Here is a 26,064-nt window from a genome sequence, read left to right as displayed (position 1 = left end):
CAGGTTTAAATGGTGGGGCGATTTTCGGAATAATTCTTACCATGTTATCCATTGTTGCTCTAATTGCCGTAATTGCTCTGGTGAAGTTCTGTAAGTATCTTTTCAATCAACTTTTTCAAGGTCTCTCGCAAGAAAGATATATAGTCTTGAGATTTATCTATCGATAGCTTTATATATTGCTATATATATATATATATAGAAAAATATATACATACATCTATTTATAGAGTTGCATATATATATTGATTCGAACATAGCAAAATAAAATAACTACATGGAGGGCCAAATATCTGTCAAATGGATAGGCTTAGAATTCTTGAACACAGTGTTAAGTGTCCGCAATATTGACCTAAGTTTTCTTCCTGACCCAGGTCCAGAGCATCCATTTTCCATACGTCTAAAGAAGTGGATACGTGAGTGTTTTTTGGTCAAATGTATATCTACACCCTATGTTTATGATCTAGAGCATGTCCATGAAATGTTATTTTCCAACGTATATTTGTAATGAAAACAAAATGGACTCCACAACATCCAGTCCTGGACAAAAGGCAAGCTTTCCAGACCACCATCCGCAGTAGCGGTTCTACATTGAATTGCGCCCCGTGCGAGACCCCCTCCATGCGCCCCCCCCGGACAGTTGTTGACGGGGGGGGGGGGGGCGCGCGGTTGCGATCTGGCAGAGTTGTTGACGGGGGGGGGGCTTGCGATTGCGGTCCGGTCTGGCGGAATTGTTGATGGGGGGGGGGGGGGGGGTATGATCGATAGTAGAAAATGCGCTGATCTTTTTTTTTTTCGTGTGCTCGTGACGCCCCCCCCCTGTAATGCCGCCCCGGGCGGCTGCCCGCATCACCCGTACCTAAAACCGCCACTGACCGTCCGGCTCAAGTTGATGTATGTGAGAGGATGGTCATTCTTACCACCGTCACGGTAAAATAATGACGTAAACTTGTTCTTTGATTTCTCCTCAGCTTTTTACAAGAAACCAGTCCAGCCTGCCGATCCAGTCCTTGTCAATCTAGTCCAACCAGCTGTTCCAGTCCAACCAGCTGTTCCAGTCCAACCAGCTGTTCCAGTCCAACCAGCTGTTCCAGTCCAACCAGCCAATGGAGTCGCAGGTCAGTCACCGTAGTTACCAAGAAAAAACAAAATGCTTATAATGCTGATGATTATAAACTGTAGACAAAAGGTACATATTGTTCTAATATTATTCTACTGTTGCCAAAATATGATATTTTCACTTTGATGTATTCTTTCATTACATAGCGTATAGCATAGCGGAGGTGACCAGGCCAAAGTTAGCTTAATATTCAACATTCAATTGACGATATGGTAGGGATTAACGATTATTGTGTGATGTGTATTCCCAATACGAAACCAGCTTCACTAGCCCACTCAGGAAAGTGTAAAGTGCAGCTCTACAAGCATACCCTAAGCCTTTGCCATAGCAACAGTAATCCACTAAAGATGTTATTTCTAATTGTTTCCAGAACTCGAGAGTCTCCTGCCTGAACAACCTGGTGAGTCTCGGGGATCTTCGTGACATTAGAACCAATGAAGAACAGTAAAGAAAGCAATTGAACCGTTTCAAAACAAGCCGTTTCAAAACAAGCCTTTACTGACATCACAAGTGAGGGTGTCCAACTGACTCAGATGTATGATGGACAGATCAACCAAAGAAAAAAACACATTAAGACGAATGAATGAGACGCACACAATAGATAAAAGTAGAATAATTCAATAGGGTCATATGTAAAAATAAAATATTTTGGTCAAAATACCTGGCTGGAGGACAGGGATTCAGTTTAATATTTTCTGTAGTAAATAAAAAGTCTTGATTCAAATAAGGACATAAAATAAATACTTGCTGAATACAATTTATTGAATGAGCTATGGGAGAAATGTACTGCATGTTTAAAGTAAATAATTACTATATACTACATAAAGAAAGTATAATCATTATCTTGCCTGTATGCTATCAGAATGAAAGTGAAGAAAGGTCAAAGGGTGACTCTCACTGACAGTCCTATATATATATATATATATATATATATAGGATATAGGATATATATATATATATATATAGGACGGTCAGTGAGAGTCCTATATATATATACATATATAATAATAATAATAATAATAATTTATTTAATTTGTAATGCACTTTTCATCGGCACGATCTCAAAGTGCTAATATATATATATATATATATATATATAATATATATAAACCTTAGCTTTTTTTTTTTTTTTTCTAAATAAGATTCCCAGGGACCAATCTGAGTAAAGCAGGTTCCAAATAGCTGTCTAAACTCAAATGAGAATCACGAGAAAGCCCCTCCGTAATAATAAGAACAAGCAACCTACACATTGATGTCAATTAATCTATTAACTAATTACACCATATTAAAGCTCACATTATTACCTCATTGGACCTGACACAGTATTAGAGCTAACACCAATTCTGACCACTGCTCACACATAGAGTGATCTAAACCACAAACCACCTTTGAACTGTCTGACTTGCTTCTTGAACCGACTCGTGATTGCATGATTTGAATGCCTTCTTTAATAAATACTTTTACTGTTAGACTCATACAACACACTAGATTCTAGAGAACCCCCAATCCCATTAGTTTAATTAGTGCCTGTTGGCGATGTTCAGGTCATCCCAGGGCCTTGGTTTAACCATGTGGTTGTGTAGTATTACACTTTGGGTTCCTGATTTGGACTATTCCTTCATGGAAGTTTGCGACTTCCAGAGCCACACCGGGCTTTCTATGACAGCTGTATGTGTATAAGAGCATGTCCATGAAATGTTATTTTCCAACGTATATTTGTAATGAAAACAAAATGGACTCCACAACATCCAGTCCTGGACAAAAGGCAAACTTTTCAATAATGCCATCTTCTTTTTTCTGTGGTTTCTCCTCAGCTTTGGTTCCAAAATGTATTGTTTCCACTTGACCTAGGACCAAATGACAAAACGGACACTGCAGGAGGTCACGTTTAGGAGCGCATAGCAAAGAAAAGGTTACATTTAGCACCACTAGCTTGAAATAACTAACTATGAAATTAATCAAATAACTAATACTACAGGTGAGGCAAAAACTAACTTTCTAAAATGACACAACTGGGAAGGTTGACACAACCTTCACCGTGGTTAATAAGTCACCTGGTTGAAAGATATAGAAACATTAGCCAATATTCATGTTATGGCCATTGTGACCCATTTGTAAATGTGCAAGAAGAATTCTGCCGTGTCCACATAGCCTCTTTTTCTGAGCGCCAGCTCCTTTTGCCAAATGTGAGAGCGTAGGCTGGATGAACGGTTTGGGGAAAGAATCGTAATTGCGATTATTCTGACCAATATTGCAATTGCGATGTGGTATGTGATTTTTAATTTTAAAGTTCCTTATGTTCTGTGTTATTCACTAAACAAGCAATAAATCATTCTATGGTATGAACAACACAACATTGGAAGCAGTCAACGTATAAACTGATCTTTCCTTTAGGCCAGGTTTATGTGTTGAGATGAATTGATGCATGAATTTATATTATAACATCTTTATTCATCTATTGAAATGTAAAAGAAAAGTAAATACGACTCGACGACTCGTAAATAAGATTTTTTTTGAATTGGATGAATTGGATAATTCAAACAAGTTGTTGAATGATCCAAACATGGAAATTAAGTAATAACGTGATTACGTATTTAATGTCCAGTGGCCTTTAGTGTTAATTGCATGTGTTTGTATGTCTTTCACAGCCCCGGATGTGGAAAAAAGGAATGGGGAAAATGAATGATTGAAAGTAGTCTTCCAAAGTGAGTGTTACTGTCTACTAGGCCTCCTCTGCATGTCAAAGACCTGGAACACGTTGATGGGACTGCAGACCACTCCATGTTTCTCTCAAGAACCATGAGGTCACTGCACTCACGGAATCATCTGTCAACTAGCCAACAAAGATCAGACCCATGGATGTCTGCTGCGACACACGCGTGGTCCTAGCTGAAAGTGGACAATGATTTCCTGTTTTCCACACAGGCAGAGTGAATTGGCCTTTGTTACAAAGTATGTGCGACGCTTTGGATTTTTAAATGTATTTATATAGCTTGCTGTTTTTATATTGTTTTGTTGTCCTGTCCTCAATCTTCCTCATTCTGTCGAGCTAATGCTACTGTTATAGCCCGTATAGCCTTTGCACTTCAGTTTGCGTCAACAATCAATGAGCAGAATGCCTCACTGCTTGCTCTGTGAAGCTTAGTGTTATTTGAATTACCACACAGTTGTGAAGGACAGTTGGGACACGGTGAAGCAGCCTTTAAGCCAAACAGACGCTTAAATGATTGTGACTCACTGCTAAAACAATGTTTAAGCATGGCATCTTAATGTTAAAACAAGATGTTGCAATTAACTTAAGTCATCCTGTATTTGGGTTCATCTCAGTAAAGCCGCACGCCAGAGATTTCGAGGATAGAGTTGCACATTGTTTCATCATTTTTTTTAATAGATTACATGGCTTAATCTTAAATTCCTAATTTTTCTTTTTTTGTAAATACCATTTAATAACATGAACCATGGTTCATTTTTCATTTTAATCATAAAAGTAGAGAATATTTTGATGTGTGTGAGTGAGAGACGTGATCAGATGTATACATTTTGTGTGTGTGTGTGTGTGTGTGTGTGTGTGTGTGTGTGTGTGTGTGTGTGTGTGTGTGTGTGTGTGTGTGTGTGTGTGTGTGTGTGTGTGTGTGTGTGTGTGTGTGAATAAATGGGGCGCCCTGGTGGTTCACCGGGTAGAGTTCGTACCATTAAGGCCCAGTCCTTACCGCTGACACCTGGTTAGATTCCTGCCCGTGGTTTTTTGCTGCATGTCCTCCCCTCTCTCTCCCATACCTTCCTGTCCATCTCACTCGATAAAAAAGGTGTGTAAACAATGAATTCTGTGATTGGTAAGGTGGACCATGCCATACTGCAAAAATTTGAATGTATTGTAAACCAAAAGTTGTACAAAATGTGAAATTACAGATTGCTTCTATAATCTGAACATTCTAGTATGTGTACGGGGAGCATGACTCTCAAACCAATAACTAAAGACAGTCGCTCAGATATGTAGGCCTAAATGTGAGTGACAGTAGAAGAAGCTGAACATTTTGATGTAAACTCTATTAATATTAAACTAGGAGAAGCAGCAGTTTACAAAACAGTGGGTAGTGGGTGGCCTCTGTTTGTCTTCTTTGTCTCTCCATTTGTCCTCCTCTTACACTTCCTCTTGTCCTTCCTCTTACACACACACAAACTAAGCGGTAATGTTTCTTGGTGTATGAAATACGACGAGTAGGCGGTTGCTAGGAAAGTTAATACTCTATTTTAAATGTCGGTCCAACATGCAGCTTCAACTGATAATATCAGCGAATAGTTCAAGAGGATATTATCCTCTTGAACTACTCGCTAGATGGGCTGTCTCACAGACAGCCAATAGCGCCATCTAGTGTATAATCGATATAATACTTCAAATGCAAGGGCTTTCATCAGCGGGCCAATGGCTCAATCTTCATCGTGTTAACTTATTTGCAATAGATAGAGAAAGATACATTAACTCACATGACAATCTTCGAGATCTGGGAATCTTTATGTGGACCGACATTAGCGGGACTTGAATTTGGACTTGGACTCGTCTCTATGGCTGATAACCAACAGCTCTCCCCACCAAGGCAGCAGCACAGCATGAATCATTTGCTCTCTAGTTATGTTTTACATTAAATTCACGTGACTTGGCACATTTTCAAAAAGTAAAGGGCCTACTCAGCTAGATTGCAACTATTAAATAAATATCCAACGATGAGAACATAATTTAACCAAATAAACACGATTCCCAATGTTTACATACACATCAATCTCACCATATCTATTTAGCTGTATGCTAAAGCCTGTCTGTAGCCCATTTTGTTAAAACACACACACACACACGGATGTGTTTGCGTTACCATAACTATCAAAACATTAACATGGACATGGACTATGGAGCACAAGGCACACAGGTTTCACAAAGATTTATTTTCAAAGCAAATGCATTTTACGTATTGATATAATTATTTGTATTGTACTTTACAATATTTTGGATAGAGTACTTCATAACAACAACATTTTCAAATGTTGACTCTGATATCAGTTTCTAGTTTGATAAGCTTGCATAACCTGATTCAAAGCAGGAGTGGGAAAAGCTAATTATGTTCATGTTGTGAATGAATTTAAACAGCCAGTGACGGCTAGCGAATACGGTTTAAAGTAGCTTGAAGTTCATATCATGTTCAGCTATGAAAGGCTACACATGAGGGGCAGAAACCCCCACCTAAACACTCATTGGCCACTTCTTGCTCCTTTTATTCTGACATTTCTGTCATTTAACAGATGCGTTTATCCCGATTTACAATAAGTAGCCTAACTGAAAGAAGCAAGAAGCAATGTTTAATTTTGACTCAACCAATAAATAAACCATCACATTATGTCTTTCATTCATACTAGACATTCTTGTGAGTGTGTGAGTTGTTGATTCAAGCAGCCTCATATGAAGCAGCCTCACTCCTGATACTCAATGGATGCTGGGCGCTGGGTGAGGCTGCATGCATGTGGTCGGTGCAATCAAAAATGAAGCCAAACAGGTTGAACCAGCTGTCACTTGGGTTTCTGATTCTTTGATTTTTTTTGTCATGGGTCGTAACCATGGGGATGACACAAGGTTTTGCATTGTGCTGACCCCTCGTTGGTATTTATAAAATGAAGCCAGACCGACTTTGTCACCAGGAGGCAGCACCTGCTCAGGCAGTAAGCCCGATTCCAACGCTGCAGTAAACCCGTTTCATACACCATCAGCTGGTGTCCTGTGTCTGAGCAGCCCAGTAAAGCCACCTAGGTGTCGGTGGTAGGGTCAGCCCGCTATACCATCATCTAGAATACACATGTGCCGTGTGCTGATACAATGTACAGACCACCTACTTGTCTTCCGTCCAGCATTGTGTTTAGATCACATTTGCACGTTTAATATTCAGTGTTGTGACACGGTGGACTTAAGGGATCAAGAAGCTGGCACTCAGCAGCAGCTAGAGTTCTGCAACAAAATGAAGATGTTGATTATAATTATTTATCTGGATAATGATGTGTCATAGTACATATTTTCTTCTGAAGATGTTATCACCATTATTGATCAATTGATAATTGGTGAGGTGAGGAGGAAGAAGAACTATTTCCTGAACATAGGGTAGCCTATAGTTTGTAGTTGGATCTTTATAGGGAACAAGAGTCCCTTTTACTCCTGTGAAGTTAAAATAGGTGGACATTGAAATGATCATTTGAATGTCCGAGATATCATCTTTCTAACGTAGATCTCTATCTCTATCTCACACGCACACACACACACACACACACACACACACACACACACACACACACACACACACACACACACACACACACACACACACACACACACACACACTATTCAACAACCTTCAGACATTTGTGTACATTGTTTGCATGTGTGGCCTCGTATAACTCATGTATTTGATTTTTTTTAATGAATGAATCAGCTGAGGATGTAACAATGACAAGGCTTGGTTGTTTCCCAGCCCACATGAGAAGTGCCACCGCACTTCGCTTCAGCGAAGAACAAGGAAGTGTGTCGTCATTCAAAGTCTTTCGCATCCAGGACTCCATCGAAAAGGTACGTGTGTGAATACTTTGTCTTGATACATCCTCTCCTGGGTGAGTTTATTCCACCATTTCTTTACTTTATAGTCAGGTGTTAAGTGTAAGACTCCCTTTTCATACAGTTCACTCTTTCTGCTTTACACACAGTGAGTTTCAAGTGTGGGAACACAATAGGATGTTGGAGCCACGGCGGCCTTCAAGTAATTTGTATAAAATGAGGTTTGTCGACAACATTTAGTAGCGAGGTAGGCGGGCAGTAACGACGTCAAAGCTTGAAAATGTACAGGGGTATGGTGGGGCTCTGGCCCTCTCCATTCATCGGACTGGAGAATGGAAAATAACGCAAACGGTGTCAAAGTCAAAGTCAAAGTCAGCATTATAGCTTCATTACTTCACATGTTGACATACAAAACAATCAGGAAGACGTTTCCCACTATCCCACGGTGAACAGATACGTGATAAGACAAGACAACAGATAAGACACATCCTACAAAGCTAAAAGTAAACATTGAAGTGTGTACAGAAGGACATTATTAATATTAAAAAAGATAGACAATAAATATACCCCACATTGTTTAAGAACCTGTTTCGGAGATTGTCTTTACTGAGGTGGACATTTACCGTCAACTTGTTGATCCTTAGGCGGGACTTACAGGAGGTGTTCCAGGAATCTAACTGAGTCAGCGCGGGCCACTGTAACCACACCGCTGTGCACGCAAACACACAATGTGTGTGCATGCGGTACCATAACTATCAAAACATTGACACTAGACTACGGAGAACATCTAATAGTGAGCAGAATGGCAATGTAGAAGCTATATGGCCAAATGTGTTTCAAAACATGTTTTTGAAAGTTGATTTAGCTACCTGAACAGATTTGTTATTGCTATGTTTAAGAATTAAGATTAACTTTTTTTAATGTATGTCTTTTCCAGATGAAGATGCTATTCATACTGCTGGGATTTACCCTCTTTGTCAAAGGTAAGAAAATATTTCAGTTGTAAGAGTTCTAATAACTGTAATAATCTGAGCTGTTACTCTAATGGCCTTACATCATAATTGAATAAGAATTGCCAGAATCGTTGCAAATTTACTCCAAACATAAATAGCCTACTCCACTTTGTATGCAGCCATACCAAAAGGTTTGATGTGTGAAAGCGCGATCGCGTTCGTCCTCCCCCCCCGTCAACAATCGCGTTCGAACCCCCGCCACCCCCGTCGACAACCGTGTTCGTACCCCCCCCCCCCCCCCCCGTCGACAATCCCGTTCGTCGTCCCCCCCGTCAACAATTCAATATGGACCCCCCTATAAAGCCTCGGCCACCCTCGTGCCACCCCTTGAAAAAAAGTCTGGCTCCGCCACTGGACACATCTAATGCCTTGTACGAGGGCAACATTTACCATACCCTTCAGCCTGTAGGTCCACATTCCGCAGACGCATTAAGATTAACTGAGGTGCAGGTACAAGACATCAGGCAATCCTTCATACCTTCATACCAAAGTTGACACAACATAACATAGCATACCGGTCATACCCTTACAAAGGTTGGCCAAGGTCCATCTCAATATCTGTGTCAATTTTCTTTCATAGTCGCAGGCAGTGTTGGTTTTCTTGGCAAAAATGAATGACAATATATATAAAAACGCTATAGCTATAGCAAGCGTTGCCAAATGAGCAGCCAATACACATACTAGTTGTTTGGTAACACATGTTCATGTTGTGGGGTTCTGTCTGTGTTGCAATAACGTGATGCGGAGGCTATAGAGAGACACAGTTTGGATTCATTAGTTTCAGACTTGACGTTCACTCTAAATAAGTTGCAACCTTTCTCTTTCAGGTTTTACTGGCCTTACTCGTTATGGAGAGATCGGAGGGATGGTCGTCTTTCAATGCGACTCAACTAAGAATAAAATAATTTCTATTAACTTTCAAGGAGGCACAGCTTTTGAAAAGCTTATAATTGGATATCGTGCTCAGAAGGAAGACATCAAAAACCGACCTGACACCGACTTGAACCATATGGATAAGACGGTAACCTTTCGGAATCTGAAAGTCTCAGACAAAGGGAATTATAAATGCTTCGTAGACCATGGGGAGATCGGTGGAATTACTGAAGACACTGAAACAACTCTCTTCATAATTGGTAGGCCTCCGTTCACTCATTCCCACTCTGAACAAGAACATTGGTAACATAAATATATAATTCCTATTCCATTCTACCACTCTAATCAGTTTATTGGTAAATGGTAGGTATTGTATATTTTATGTCTAAAGCATGTAACTTTCTCCAGTGTTTCTATAAACCATAAAGGTTATTTTCAGGGACTTGGAGGAATTTCAGATTTGACCTCTGGAACTAGGCAGAGGGCAAACACATGCCACATGCCACAGGCTGCCAATTTCAATTTGTTTCACTTTTCTCCAGGCATTCTCTAGGCATATACATCAATTATGTTGAATTTTTATGCTTTTATTACACATATATCACACAGAACTGCTGTAAACAATTTTTCTAAGTCAAACATGAACAAATAGGGGATGAGGATATCCTTTACGTGCAGGTTGAGTACCTCACACCAGAATAAACAGAACCATGGTACTTTTCTAACTCTCATTCTATTTCATTTTAGTTTTAAGAAAAACACGTTTTAGTCACCATGTCATCGAGAAGTACACTACCGTCAATCCTGAAGTGTAACACGAAGCCTCTGATTGGTGGAGCTCGCTGTTCCCATGGAAACGTCTACTGCAACCGCGAAAGTCAAGTCGTCGATAACTGCCGCCACTGAACTCGATCGTTTACCACAGAGAAACCATGATTTCCCTCTGAGACATGATTTGTTTTTTTTTAGAGATGATGAAAAGAGTGTCCAAAAGGATGAAAATCACTACAAGTCACTAGGCCATGTCCTGGACTGTAGTGTTTGTGAGGGCCGGCCTGTGGGTTCTGTCAGGGCCAGTATGAAAGAGAAGACATACAGGGTTGAGGGTTCTGTCAGGGCCAGTATGAAGGAGAAGACATACAGGGTTGAGGTGAACTTTGCAGGCTGGCTGCTAATAAGGTAGCTGACATGAGTTGTACTAATCATGTCGTTATCATGCTGCAGTGAGTATTACAGGTAAATAAATAATATAAATAATATAGCAGTGCTATATAGTAATTTGGATAGCATAAATGCTAGGAATACATAATGGTGAATGAATACATAACTGAATTCACATGTATTATAAACGAGTAACGTTGCTGCCTTAAATAATCATCATAATCATCTTCTTTGTCTTAGTTGTGTTGTTTGTTTTCGAGCTGGTTTGCTAAAGAGGCTAATGTAGCTAACAATAACAATGACTAGCCAATGACATGACACGATCACAAAGACAAAGCTATAAATAGACCTCTGAAGATTAAGTCCCGCCTCCGGTTCCTCCCGCTCCGGTTCCCTCGGTCAAATGTCTATGGGAAATAACATGGGGTTTTTGAATGATCGTACATAACAAACTCTGTAGGTGGCGAAGAAGTGAAAGCTGCGTCATGTTTTGAACGACACACATTTTCCATCTAGTTTCGACTGGCTTTTTGGATTGTCGGTGCCGTTAAAGTAGTAAACGATTATAAATGCTATTTTAACGGCACTGACAATCCAAAAAGCCAGTCGAAACTAGATGGAAAATGGGAAGGGAACCGGGAGCCTCAGAGGCGGGACTTATTCTTCAGAGGTCTATGCTACGAGACAGGAAATTATGTCACAAGTGCAACTTGGAAGGCTGGTGTCCAAGGCATCTGAAACACACTATAACAAACCACTGTACCATGTAGACGACGACACTATATACACTATATGAAACATTACACACACACACACAAACACCTTTTATTAACAATATAAACACTATAATAATCTCACAAATATTGTACAATCTTGTACCTTTGCCTTTTTTTCGGTTTTCTAAATTAATTTGTGAGCCCTGAAAGTTTTTTTTTAATGGTCTGGGGGGTGTAGAGATACACAGCAAAGGGAAGACCTCATCTCTGTTCTTGTGTTCTTTTCACCTGACCAGGGCCCCCTCCGACGCCCAGTATAACGACCCAGCCGCCGCTGTGTGACGTCAGTTGTGCTCTGAAGTGTACCGCTGACACCAAGGATCTGGGACCGGTCTCCTACGAATGGAAGAAAGACGAAGGAGAGTGGACCGAGGGTGATCAGCTGAAGAATATCAACAGTTCTGATCAGACCACTGAGAAGTTCTCCTGCAGGCTGATCACCCGTGTGAGGACCAGCAACACCAGCATGCCCATGGACAATCCACTCTATAAACCAGTACCAGGTATGTCACCACTGAAGGGGGGTATAAAGGTAATTGTGTTGCAAAGGCTTTAATTTGTAGAATAGGATTTGGGAAGTGGTGGGTTTACTCTCAATTTGTATTTTGAAATGTAGAATTGCATAAGAAACACACACACACACACACACACACACACACACACACACACACACACACACACACACACACACACACACACACACACACTCCTCTCGCACCTCGTCTACTGTCCAAACTGCGTGGTCGCAGGCCAGTCCCTCTGTTGTCAAACCACTGGAGAGGTGATAAGATCTCATCACTGCGACGTCCTGGGGGACTTGAACATGCTCAGCCTTGACAATTACATTGCTCTATTTAACATCAACCTCATTCATAAAAGGCCCTGCAGGCTCTATGTGACCTGATCCAACCATGGTGGGCCGCAGAGCGGTCCACTACAGGCGCTGCTGCAGGGAACTGTACGAAACCCCACCGAAAAAAACCTCCTTTGGCCAGTCTTCGTTTTGCATTCTCATGGGGTATTCTCCTGTCCCCACCAGGGCTGACGTTAGAAGTCTTGGGTCTATGGTAGCCTTCTTCTATCTGGAAATGAACGCAAACCTCCGTCTTGATTTTAATGATCCGTTTTCGTTTGCCAGTTGGGTCGGTCAGTTGGGACAGTCGGTTAGGAACCAGTGAAATTATCCATGTGTGTGTGTTGTTGTAAACCCCTCAGGTTGAGACAAATTATTAACATTGTGTGTTAGCATGTTGATGCCATGATGGTACCTTTTATGTTGATTTCCATTTTCTTTCTTTGCAGGATTAACTGTTGGGGAGATTATCGGAATAATTATTGGCATATTATGCTTTGTTGCTGTAATTGCAGTAATTGCTCGGAGGTGCCGTGGGCAAACAAAAAAGGAATGATTATGTTTCTGTTGAATGATTTTAAACTGAATATCGATTCCTTGTGTTCTGTTGGGAGCCACACGGCAACAGAACGTGTTCAGTTATTAAAGATTTGTGTGCACCTGTTTATGATTTGTAATGTCTGCTACTTATATTTTTATCATTCTGTTTTGTGTGTACACGTAAGGTACAATATATTCAGTTGTATTTTTTAATAAAGCATAATGATAATAAACAACTGAGTGGATCCAACAACATTTTCTTGTGTGTTCATCCGCTGAATCTTCCCTTTGGTTCAGTTGGAATCCTCCAAGCTGAGCAGATGTCTTCTCCAACCTCACAGGGTGTCCCCTGTGAGGTTGGATGCGTGATCAGTCCCTCAGTCCCTGGTGGCTTTAAACCTTGGGGGACCATGAGCTCAGTCCACTGGAGACATTTCCTCCAACAAACACAACAGTGGAGTCTCCATTCAACTCTTTGTCAGTTTGTGGAGGGAGGATTATACTAGTGTCAGGCGGCATCTTTCAACGCGAGGCATGCTGATTAGACCGGATATACTATTTGGTTTAAAAACACCACTATAACGTAATATGGTGATGTTTAATAACGGAGTTGGTGCGACGGTCGCAGCGTTGGCTACTGGTGGTGCGTAATGGTCATTGTTGCGCTGTGTCACGTGATTCAAAAGCTGATGCGAATTCAGTTACATTCAGCGCGGCATGGTTTGACCCGGCGACGCCAAAAGTGTCAATGGTGAAGGGGAGCAGAACAGCACAGTCTCACTTTCAGCGCTCACAGCTCACAGCATTCAATTAGTAGGACGTATGTGTTTGCGTTACTATAACTATCAAAACATTAACATGGACATGGACCATGGAGCACATCTAATGGTGAGCAGATTGCTGATGTTAAAGCTGATTACCAAATGTGTTTCAAAATGTCTCTTTGATATTGGGCACAATTTATTATATTATTATATACTTGACCAAATGTGTTAATCATTTAGATACTTCACTTTTGTAATGTATTTGTCTAAGATCTTCCATAGGGTTAGCCTAGCAGGTTTCACAAAGATTTATTTTCAAAGCAAATGCATTTTACGTATTGATATAATTATTTGTATTGTACTTTACAATATTTTGGATAGAGTACTTCATAACAACAAGATTTTCAAATGTTGACTCTGATATCAGTTTCTAGTTTGATAAGCTTGTATAACCTGATTCAAAGCAGGAGTGGGAAAAGCTAATTATGTTCATGTTGTGAATGAATTTAAACGGCCAGTGACGGCTAGCGAATACGGTTTAAAGTAGCTTGAAGTTGATATCATGTTCAGGTATGAAAGCTATGAGGGGCAGAAACCCCCACCTAAACACTCATTGGCCACTTCTTGCTCCTTTTATTTTGACATTTCTGTCATTTAACAGATGCGTTTATCCCGATTTACAATAAGTAACTGAAAGAAGCAAGAAGCAATGTTTAATTTTGACTCAACCAATAAAAAAAACATCACATTATGTCTTTCATTCATACTAGACATTCTTGTGAGTGTGTGAGTTGTTGATTCAAGCAGCCTCATATGAAGCAGCCTCACTCCTGATACTCAATGGATGCTGGGCGCTGCAGGCTGCAGGATGCGGTGAGGCTGCATGCATGTGGTCGGTGCAATCAAAAATGAAGCCAAACAGGTTGAACCAGCTGTCACTTGGGTTTCTGATTCTTTGATTTTTTTTGTCATGGATCGTAACCATGGGGATGACACAACGTTTGTCAAAGGTTTTGCATTGTGCTGACCCCTCGTTGGTATTTATAAAATGAAGCCAGACCGACTTTGTCACCAGGAGGCAGCACCTGCTCAGGCAGTAAGCCCGATTCCAACGCTGCAGTAAACCCGTTTCATACACCATCAGCTGGTGTCCTGTGTCTGAGCAGCCCAGTAAAGCCACCTAGGTGTCGGTGGTAGGGTCAGCCCGCTATACCATCATCTAGAATACACATGTGCCGTGTGCTGATACAATGTACAGACCACCTACTTGTCTTCCGTCCAGCATTGTGTTTAGATCACATTTGCACGTTTAATATTCAGTGTTGTGACACGGTGGACTTAAGGGATCAAGAAGGAACCATGAAAGGCATGATGAGAGGGACAGCAGAAAAAGGATTAAAAAAGACATGGTTATTAACGAGAGATAATTAAAGAATCGTGCTGCCAAGTCTAAGCAACGACAGCATGAAAGACTTCGATCAGCAGACAACAAGTGCAAATAAAACAAACAGCGTATGAAAGTTTAAAACAGTCCACAAACAAACAGGTAAAAAGTTCTGCAACAAAATTGTGATTGATTATAATTATTTATCTGGATAATGATGTGTCAAAGTACATATTTTCTTCTGAAGATGTTATCACCATTATTGATCAATTGATAATTGGTGAGGTGAGGAGGAAGAAGAACTATTTCCTGAACATAGGGTAGCCTATAGTTTGTAGCTGGATCTTTATAGGGAACAAGAGTCCCTTTTACTCCTGTGAAGTTAAAATAGGTGGACATTAAAATGATCATTTGAATGTCCGAGATATCATCTTTCTAACGTAGATCTCTATCTCTATCTCTCTCTCTCTCTCTCGCACGCACACACACACACACACACACACACACACACACACACACACACACACACACACACACACACACACACACACACACTATTCAACAACCTTCAGACATTTGTGTACATTGTTTGCATGTGTGTCCTCGTATAACTCATGTATTTGATTTTTTTTAATGAATGAATCAGCTGAGGATGTAACAATGACAAGGCTTGGTTGTTACCCAGCCCACATGAGAAGAGCCACCGCACACGCAAGAACAAGGAAGTGTGTCGTCATTCAAAGTCTTTCGCATCCAGGACTCCATCGAAAAGGTACGTGTGTGAATACTTTGTCTTGATACATCCTCTCCTGGGTGAGTTTATTCCACCATTTCTTTACTTTATAGTCAGGTGTTAAGTGTAAGACTCTCTTTTCATACAGTTCACTCTTTCTGCTTTACACACAGTGAGTTTCAAGTTAGAGTTTGTCGCCGACATTGAGCTAGGCTAGGTAGGCGTACTGCCCCATGTGGAGCACCGTGGGGGAGCACAATGGGATGTTGGAGCCACGGCGGCCTTCAAGTAATTAGTATAAAAGTTTTTTTGTAATTGAAGTCTGTAAAACAGAAGCAGCTTGATGCTTTGTTTTTTGATCGTTACGAGGCAACCGTCAACAGTCATCATCGGTGGTTCTGGCCCTCTCCATTCATCGGACTGGAGAATGGAAAATAACGCAAACGGTGTCAAAGTCAAAGTCAAAGTCAGCTTTATAGCTTCATTACTTCACATGTAGACATACAAAGAAATCAGGAAGACGTTTCCCACTATCCCACGGTGAACAGATACGTGATAAGACAAGACAACAGATAAGACACATCCTAACAAAGCTAAAAGTAAACATTGTAGTGCGTACAGAAGGACATTATTAATATTAAAAAAGATAGACAATAAATATACCCCACATTGTTTAAGAACCTGTTTCGGAGATTGTCTTTACTGAGGTGGACAATTACCGTCAACTTGTTGATCCTTAGGCGGGACTTACAGGAGGTGTTCCAGGAATCTAACTGAGTCAGCGCGGGCCACTGTATCCACACCGCTGTGCACGCAAACACACAATGTGTGTGCATGCGGTACCATAACTATCAAAACATTGACACTAGACTACGGAGAACATCTAATAGTGAGCAGAATGGCAATGTAGAAGCTATATGGCCAAATGTGTTTCAAAACATGCTTTTGAAAGTTGATTTAGCTACCTGAACAGATTTGTTATTGCTATGTTTAAGAATTAAGATTAACTTTTTTAATGTATGTCTTTTCCAGATGAAGATGCTATTCATACTGCTGGGATTTAACCTCTTTGTCAAAGGTAAGAAAATATTTCAGTTGTAAGAGTTCTAATAACTGTAATAATCTGAGCTGTTACTCTAATGGCCTTACATCATAATTGAATAAGAATTGCCAGAATCGTTGCAAATTTACTCCAAACATAAATAGCCTACTCCTCTTTGTATGCAGCCATACCAAAAGGTTTGATGTGTGAAAGTGCGATCGCGTTCGTCCTCCCCCCCCGTCAACAATCGCGTTCGAACCCCCGCCACCCCCGTCGACAACCGTGTTCGTACCCCCCCCCCCCCCCCCCCGTCGACAATCGCGTTCGTCCCCCCCCCGTCAACAATTCAATATGGACCCCTCTATAAAGCCTCGGCCACCCTCGTGCCACCCCTTGAAAAAAAGTCTGGCTCCGCCACTGGACACATCTAATGCCTTGTACGAGGGCAACATTTACCATACCCTTCAGCCTGTAGGTCCACATTCCGCAGACGCATTAAGATTAACTGAGGTGCAGGTACAAGACATCAGGCAATCCTTCATACCCTCATACCAAAGTTGACACAACATAACATAGCATACCGGTCATACCCTTACAAAGGTTGGCCAAGGTCCATCTCAATGACTGTGTCAATTTTCTTTTATAGTCGCAGGCAGTGTTGGTTTTCTTGGCAAAAATGAATGACAATATATATAAAAACGCTGACTATAGCAAGCGTTGCCAAATGAGCAGCCAATACACATACTAGTTGTTTGGTAACACATGTTCATGTTGTGGGGTTCTGTCTGTGTGTTGCAATAATGTGATGTGGAGGCTATAGAGAGATACAGTTTGGATTCATTAGTTTCAGACTTGAGGTTCTCTCTAAATAAGTTGCAACCTTTCTCTTTCAGGTTTTACTGGCCTTACTCTTTATGGAGAGATCGGAAGGACGGTCGTCTTTCAATGCAACTCAACTAAGAATGAAATAAAGTCTATTTACTTTCAAGGAGGCACAGCTTTTGAAAAGCTTATAATTGGATATCATGCTCAGAAGAAAGAGACCGAAATCCATCGACCTGACACCGAATTGAACCATATGGATAAAACGGTAACCTTTCGGAATCTGAAAGTCTCGGACAAAGGGAAATATAAATGCATCATTAGACACCATGGGGTCGTTGGTGGAATTACTGAAGACACTGAAACAACTCTCATCATAATTGGTAGGCCTCTGTTCACTCATTCCCACTCTGAACAAGAACATTGGTAACATAAATATATAATTCCTATTCCATTCTACCACTCTAATCAGTTTATTGGTAAATGGTAGGTATTGCATATTTTATGTCTAAAGCATGTAACTTTCTCCAGTGTTTCTATAAACCATAAAGGTTATTTTCAGATTTGATCTCTGGAACTAGGCAGAGGGCAAACACATGCCACATGCCACAGGCTGCCAATTTCAATTTGTTTCACTTTTCTCCAGGCATTCTCTAGGCATATAAATCAATTATGTTGAATTTTTATGCTTTTATTACACATATATCACACAGAACTGCTGTAAACTATTTTACAGCAGTCAAACATGAACAAACATGAACAAATAGGGGATGAGGATATCCTTTACGTGCAGGTTGAGTACCTCACACCAGAATAAACAGAACCATGGTACTTTTCTAACTCTCATTCTATTTCATTTTAGTTTTAAGAAAAACATGTTTTAGTCACCATGTCATCGAGAAGTACACTACCGTCAATCCTGAAGTGTAACACAAAGCCTCTGATTGGTGGAGCTCGCTGTTCCCATGGAAACGTCTACTGCAACCGCGAAAGTCAAGTCGTCGATAACTGCCGCCACTGAACTCGATCGTTTACCACAGAGAAACCATGATTTCCCTCTGAGACATGATTTGTTTTTTTTTGGAGATGATGAAAAGAGTGTCCAAAAGGATGAAAATCACTACAAGTCACTAGGCCATGTCCTGGACTGTAGTGTTTGTGAGGGCCGGCCTGTGGGTTCTGTCAGGGCCAGTATGAAAGAGAAGACATACAGGGTTGAGGGTTCTGTCAGGGCCAGTATGAAGGAGAAGACATACAGGGTTGAGGTGAACTTTGCAGGCTGGCTGCTAATAAGGTAGCTGACATGAGTTGTACTAATCATGTCGTTATCATGCTGCAGTGAGTATTACAGGTAAATAAATAATATAAATAATATAGCAGTGCTATATAGTAATTTGGATAGCATAAATGCTAGGAATACATAATGGTGAATGAATACATAACTGAATTCACATGTATTATAAACGAGTAACGTTGCTGCCTTAAATAATCATCATAATCATCTTCTGTGTCTTAGTTGTGTTGTTTGTTTTCGAGCTGGTTTGCTAAAGAGGCTAATGTAGCTAACAATAACAATGACTAGCCAATGACATGACACGATCACAAAAACAAAGCTATAAATAGACCTCTGAGATTAAGTCCCGCCTCCGGTTCCTCCCGCTCCGGTTCCCTCTGTCAAATGTCTATGGGGAATAACATGGGGTTTTTGAATGATCGTACATAACAAACTCTGTAGGTGGAGAAGAAGTAAAAGCTGCGTCATGTTTTGAACTACACACATTTTCCATCTAGTTTCGACTGGCTTTTTGGATTGTCTGTGCCGTTAAAGTAGTAAACGATTATAAATGCTATTTTAACGGCACTGACAATGCTACGTAGTCTATGCTACGAGACAGGAAATGATGTCACAAGTGCAACTTGGAAGGCTGGTGTCCAAGGCATCTGGAACACACTATAACAAAGTACTGTACCATGTAGACGACGACACTATATACACTATATGAAACATTACACACACACACACACACACACACACACACACACACACACACACACACACACACACACACACACACACACACACACACACACACACACACACACACACACACACACACACCTTTTATCAACAATATAAACACTATAATAATCTCACAAATATTGTACAATCTTGTACCTTTGCCTTTTTTTCGGTTTTCTAAATTAATTTTGTGAGCCCTGAAAGTTTTTTTTTAATGGTCTGGGGGGTGTAGAGATACACAGCAAAGGGAAGACCTAATTTCTGTTCTTGTGTTCTTTTCACCTGACCAGGGCCCCCTCCGACGCCCAGTATAACGACCCAGCCGCCGCTGTGTGACGTCAGTTGTGCTCTGAAGTGTACCGCTGACACCAAGGATCTGGGACCGGTCACCTACGAATGGAAGAAAGACGAAGGAGAGTGGACCAAGGGTGATGAGCTGAAGAATATGAACAGTTCTGATACCCCTGAGAAGTTCTTCTGCAGGCTGATCACCCGTGTGAGGACCAGCAACACCAGCATGCCCATGGACAATCCACTCTATAAACCAGTACCAGGTATGTCAACACTGAAGGGTGGTATAAAGGTAATTGTGTTGCAAAGGCTTTAATTTGTAGAATAGGATTTGGGAAGTGGTAGGTTTACTCTCAATTAGTATTTTGAAATGTAGAATTGCATAAGAAATACACACACACACACACACACACACACACACACACACGTGTCAGAGTGTGGAATCTGCGCACCTTGACTTTTGCAATCAATAGGATCGGATAGGTTTTGTGCATTTGTTTCTTAATAGCACGTGCAATCTGACCAGAAGGCATTGTTTAGGCAATGTGCAAACATTATCACTTCTCCAACAAGTCAATTAAACAGGCGTTTTTTGTTTCTGTGTTAGGCTGAACCCTAGCCTGTTCATACATCCAAACTCTCAGTATAAAACAAAATGAGGGCCAAACTATAGGCTTGACACTAGTGAACATTCTCATGGGGTATTCTCCTGTCCCCACCAGGGTTAACGTTAGAAGTCTTGTCCATAGTAGCCTTATTCTACCTGGAAATGAACGCAAACCTCCCTCCTTATTTCAATGATCAGTTTGTTTGACAGTTTAGTCGGTCAGTTGGGACAGTCGGTTAGGAATCAGTGAAATGAATCATGCTTGATGTATTTTGAATTACAACTGGTAAGCAACAGTGCGATGCAAACACAATCAACAATACAAAGTTAACAATACAAAGTTAACAATTAACAATACCAAGATCTATTTATATACGTTTTTCCACTAAATTAAATGCACAACAGTTTATTTCCATTTAGCTTGTCTTACTTCATGGCCAAAGACATATGAGTGTGCCAATGGGCTATTGGGCACTTTTGACTCTTCATAAGGTTGCAGTGGTCAGCTAACTGCTTTGAACAGAGAGGATCACGTTAGCTGCTCGTTCATTGATCACCTCTAGTCCCGTTGCCTTCTAAATGCGTTACGGTTGCTAGGCCGGTCAATATGTTAAGGGACCGCCTAGCATGTTTCCAGTAGTCCTCTTCGTATCTGGCCGCTAGATGGATAAGGTCTGTTACTTTGATTTAGATTGTGCTATTCACATGTAAAGAAACAGAAAGAAGCCTGACTTACATGCTGCTGGGTCACGGATCAAAGTGTGTGTTATTGCAAAGGTTGCAGGTTGAGACAAAGGATTAACGTTGTGTGTGTGAGCATGTTGATGCCGTGATGGTACCTTTAATGTTTATTTTAATTTTCACCTTTGCAGGTTTAAATGGTGGGGTGATTTTCGGAATAATTCTTGCCATTGTTGCTCCAATTGCCGTAATTGCTCTGGTGAAGTTCTGTAAGTATCTTTTCAATCAACTTTTTCAAGGTCTCTCGCAAGAAAGATATATAGTCTTGAGATTTATCTATCGATAGCTCTCTCTATATATATATATATATATATATATATATATATATACATATATATATATACATACATATATTTATAGAGTTATACATCTATTGATAGAGTTATACATATATATATTGATTCGAACATAGCAAAAGAAAATAACTACATGGAGGGCCAAATGTCTGTCAAATGGATAGGCTTAGAATGCTTGAACACGATGCGTTTCACGAATTACAACATGTTTTATTACATGAGTGTTAAGTGTCCGCAATATTGACCTAAGTTTTCTTCCTGACCCAGTTCCAGATCATTCATTTTCCATACGTCTAAAGAAGTGCATACGTGAGTGTTTTTGGTCAAATGTATATGTAGTGGCGATTTGTCCTCAATAAAACAATAACTTCAAAATTAAGAAACCAAACAAAGCTACGTAATCAAAATAGCCACTGAGGCACCAGGGGGACGAATCTTACACAGTGCAGGGAAAAGAGTCAACTGTCCAGTCGTGAATTTGGGTTTCTGAAGGTTTATTTTCTGATCTTCCAAGCATACACAACAAATGTGCACCAGTGGGAACTGGCCGCCTCATCTCCTTCGTCTCTCCCGTGCAACTGGTAAAAAACCATGACCCTTCCCAGTGCCTGTCTTACCTATGCCCGCCTACCTCTATATATAGGCTAGTAATAATTTCAAAACAAAAGCATAAACAAACTCAAATTAACTTAGATTTATAATACAAATGAGAAAATAAACATAAAATAATCATATTATTTTATATTAAGCAAACAAACTAAATAAATGTTTTACAATTAAATCTTACAACTACATAGCTCCAACAGTATATCTACACCCTATTTATATGATAGAACCCCCAATCCCATTAGTTTAATTAGTTCCTGTTGGCGATGTTCAGGTCATCCCAGGGCCTTGGTTTAAACATGTGGTTCTGTAGTGTTTCACTTTAGGTTCCTGATTTGGACTATTCCTTCATGGAAGTTTATGACTTCCAGAGCCACACCGGGCTTTCTATGACAGCTGTATGTGTATAAGAGCATGTCCATGAAATGTTATTTTCAAACGTATATTTGTAATGAAAACAAAATGGACTCCATAACATCCAGTCCTGGACAAAAGGCAAACTTTTCAGACCGGCTCATGTTGATACCTGTAGGACAGTGGTCATTCTTTCCACTGTCACAGTAAAATAATGCCATCTTCTTGTTCTGTGGTTTCTCCTCAGCTTTGTGCAAGAAAGCAGACGATGCAGGTGAAGGTCAGTCACCGTAGTAACCAAGAAATAACTGCAATGCATGAATGATGATTGTGATTTTAAACTGAAGAACAAATGTACATATTGTTTTAACTGTTTTAATATTATTCTACTGGTTCCAAAATGTATTGTTTCCACTTGACCTAGGACCAAATGACAAAACGGACACTGCAGGAGGTCACGTTTAGGAGCGCATAGCAAAGAAAAGGTTACATTTAGCACCACTAGCTTGAAATAGCACTACTAACTATGAAATTAATCAATAAGTCAATAACTAATACTACAGGTGAGGCAAAAACTAACTTTCTCAAATGACACAACTGAGGCAACCTTCACCGTGGTTAGTAAGTCATAGACATAGAAACATTAGCCAATGTTCATGTTATGGCCATTGTGACCCATTTGTAAATGTGCAAGAAGAATTCTGCCATGTCCACGTAGCCTCTTTTTCTGAGCGCCAGCTCCTTTTGCCAAATGTGAGAGCGTAGGCGGGATGAACGGTTTGGGGAAAGAATCGTAATTGCGATTATTCTGACCAATATTACAATTGCGATTTGGAATGCGATTTTTCATTTTAAAGTTCCTTATGTTCTGTGTTATTCACTAAACAAGCAATAAATCATTCTATTATGTTATGAACAACACAATATTGGAAGCAGTCAACATATAAACTGATCTTTCCTTTAGGCCAGGTTTATGCATGAATTTATAATATAACATCTTTATTTATCTATTGAATTGGAAAAGAAAAGTAAATACGACTCTTACTGATCTCCAATCAGTAACAGTAACAAATCCAAAAAATAATAATTATCCCAAAAACAAAAGTTAATTTTTTCTAATTTGTTCTATTACATCGCGATGACGGTTTGAATTCGGTACATCGGTCAGCCCTAGCGGGCGCTACAGACTTAGCGGCGCCAGTGTCTTTTCAGAACCTTTTGATTTTTGCCGATCCTGGCGCTTCTGGCTGAACAACAAACCGAATCATTGTCCAACCAACTGTCACAAACGTTTAGAAAGGCAAAAGAGTGGGCTGTTCCCTATACTTGTTTCACAGTCACTTCATTGATACTGTAATGTCTGCATGCGCTGCTTATCACCCATGGATAACAAGAAGCTACCGCTGTGATGTGGAGCTAGATGCTAAAGAGCTAACAAAAAAAGATCTATATATATATATATATATATATATATATATATATAAAATGTTTGTTTGGTATAATTCATTTTTTTCTGTGGTTTCTCTTCAGCTGGAAAAAAAGAAGATCAACCCAATGAAGGTCAGTCGTCCTGGAAACCAAAGAAAAAAAGATGAATGAATGATACATATCTTATGCTTAAACATTCAATTCATATTTTGTCACTTTGTAAGCTGTCATTAACCATAGCAACCGTCATTCACAATGTTATTTCTACCCCTTCCTGCCGCAGATACACCCATGGTGACGCCACCCGGTGAGTCTCAGGGATCTTCGTGACATTAGAAACAGTAAAGAAGGCAATTCAATTATTGTTTGAAATCTTTTTTTTTTTTTACGTATTACAGAGCATGAACATGTTTGTTATCCACTGTGAAAGAACAAGGTGGTATAACATGAAATTATTAAACAGCTCTGCAGCAGTGTAGAGAAATCTCTAGTTAAATTGGGCACTGGGCTAAGGCGCATACCATATAGGCACAGTCCTAATCGCAGAGACCCAGGATGGAATCCGACCTGGGTCATTTACTGCATGTCTTCCCCTCTGACTTCCACACTTTCCACTCTATCTCTCTCTATAATAAAGCTGAAAAAATGCAAAAACAAATCTTCAAAAAATAGATATAATTAGACTGGCGCTAGCTTGAAATAGCTTATCTTCTATTGTAAACAACAACTTGTTTGAATTGGATAATTCAAACAAGTTGTTGAATGATCCAAACATGGAAATTAAGTAATAACGTGATTACGTATTTAATGTCCAGTGGCCTTTAGTGTTAATTGCATGTGTTTGTATGTCTTTCACAGCCCCGGATGTGGAAAAAAGGAATGGGGAAAATGAATGATTGAAAGTAGTCTTCCAAAGTGAGTGTTACTGTCTACTAGGCCTCCTCTGCATGTCAAAGACCTGGAACACGTTGATGGGACTGCAGACCACTCCATGTTTCTCTCAAGAACCATGAGGTCACTGCACTCACGGAATCATCTGTCAACTAGCCAACAAAGATCAGACCCATGGATGTCTGCTGCGACACACGCGTGGTCCTAGCTGAAAGTGGACAATGATTTCCTGTTTTCCACACAGGCAGAGTGAATTGGCCTTTGTTACAAAGTATGTGCGACGCTTTGGATTTTTAAATGTATTTATATAGCTTGCTGTTTTTATATTGTTTTGTTGTCCTGTCCTCAATCTTCCTCATTCTGTCGAGCTAATGCTACTGTTATAGCCTGTATAGCCTTTGCACTTCAGTTTGCGTCAACAATCAATGAGCAGAATGCCTCACTGCTTGCTCTGTGAAGCTTAGTGTTATTTGAATTACCACACAGTTGTGAAGGACAGTTGGGACACGGTGAAGCAGCCTTTAAGCCAAACAGACGCTTAAATGATTGTGACTCACTGCTAAAAAAATGTTTAAGCATGGCATCTTAATGTTAAAACAAGATGTTGCAATTAACTTAAGTCATCCTGTATTTGGGTTCATCTCAGTAAAGCCGCACGCCAGAGATTTCGAGGATAGAGTTGCACATTGTTTCATCATTTTTTTTAATAGATTACATGGCTTAATCTTAAATTCCTATTTTTTCTTTTTTTGTAAATACCATTTAATAACATGAACCATGGTTCATTTTTCATTTTAATCATAAAAGTAGAGAATATTTTGATGTGTGTGAGTGAGAGACGTGATCAGATGTATACATTTTGTGTGTGTGTGTGTGTGTGTGTGTGTGTGTGTGTGTGTGTGTGTGTGTGTGTGTGTGTGTGTGTGTGTGTGTGAATAAATGGGGCGCCCTGGTGGTTCACCGGGTAGAGTTCGTACCATTAAGGCCCAGTCCTTACCGCTGACACCTGGTTAGATTCCTGCCCGTGGTTTTTTGCTGCATGTCCTCCCCTCTCTCTCCCATACCTTCCTGTCCATCTCACTCGATAAAAAAGGTGTGTAAACAATGAATTCTGTGATTGGTAAGGTGGACCATGCCATACTGCAAAAATTTGAATGTATTGTAAA

The 26,064-nt window shown here is 40.2% G+C and overlaps 2 protein-coding genes and 1 long non-coding RNA gene across 3 annotated transcripts; all 3 read left to right on the top strand.

The window, feature by feature from the left end:
* On the top strand, positions 1–1,517 carry LOC311369870. The gene is made up of 4 exons (XR_014640212.1): positions 1–90; positions 372–413; positions 969–1,115; positions 1,488–1,517. It is a non-coding gene; the product is annotated as an uncharacterized lncRNA (long non-coding RNA).
* A 6,111-nt stretch (positions 1,518–7,628) lies between these two features.
* Positions 7,629–20,587, top strand: LOC311369720 (uncharacterized protein; the record flags this gene model as incomplete). The annotated part of the gene is made up of 5 exons (XM_084487935.1): positions 7,629–7,718; positions 8,641–8,686; positions 17,736–18,047; positions 19,975–20,238; positions 20,583–20,587. The coding sequence occupies 5 exons, from the start codon at positions 7,629–7,631 to the stop codon at positions 20,585–20,587; spliced, it is 717 nt and encodes a 238-aa protein (XP_084344061.1).
* LOC311369649 (uncharacterized protein) lies at positions 9,081–13,288 on the top strand (the record flags this gene model as incomplete). Its single annotated transcript, XM_084487867.1, has 5 exons — positions 9,081–9,087; positions 9,544–9,849; positions 11,763–12,029; positions 12,829–12,893; positions 13,217–13,288. 5 exons carry the CDS (start codon positions 9,081–9,083, stop codon positions 13,286–13,288), a joined length of 717 nt encoding a protein of 238 aa, XP_084343993.1.
* Positions 20,588–26,064: the final 5,477 nt, after the last annotated feature.

The sequence above is a fragment of the Micromesistius poutassou genome (assembly GCF_964030765.1).
Source record: "Micromesistius poutassou genome assembly, chromosome: 24".
NCBI lineage: Eukaryota > Metazoa > Chordata > Actinopteri > Gadiformes > Gadidae > Micromesistius > Micromesistius poutassou.
This window is presented reverse-complemented; position numbering and strand designations above follow the sequence as displayed.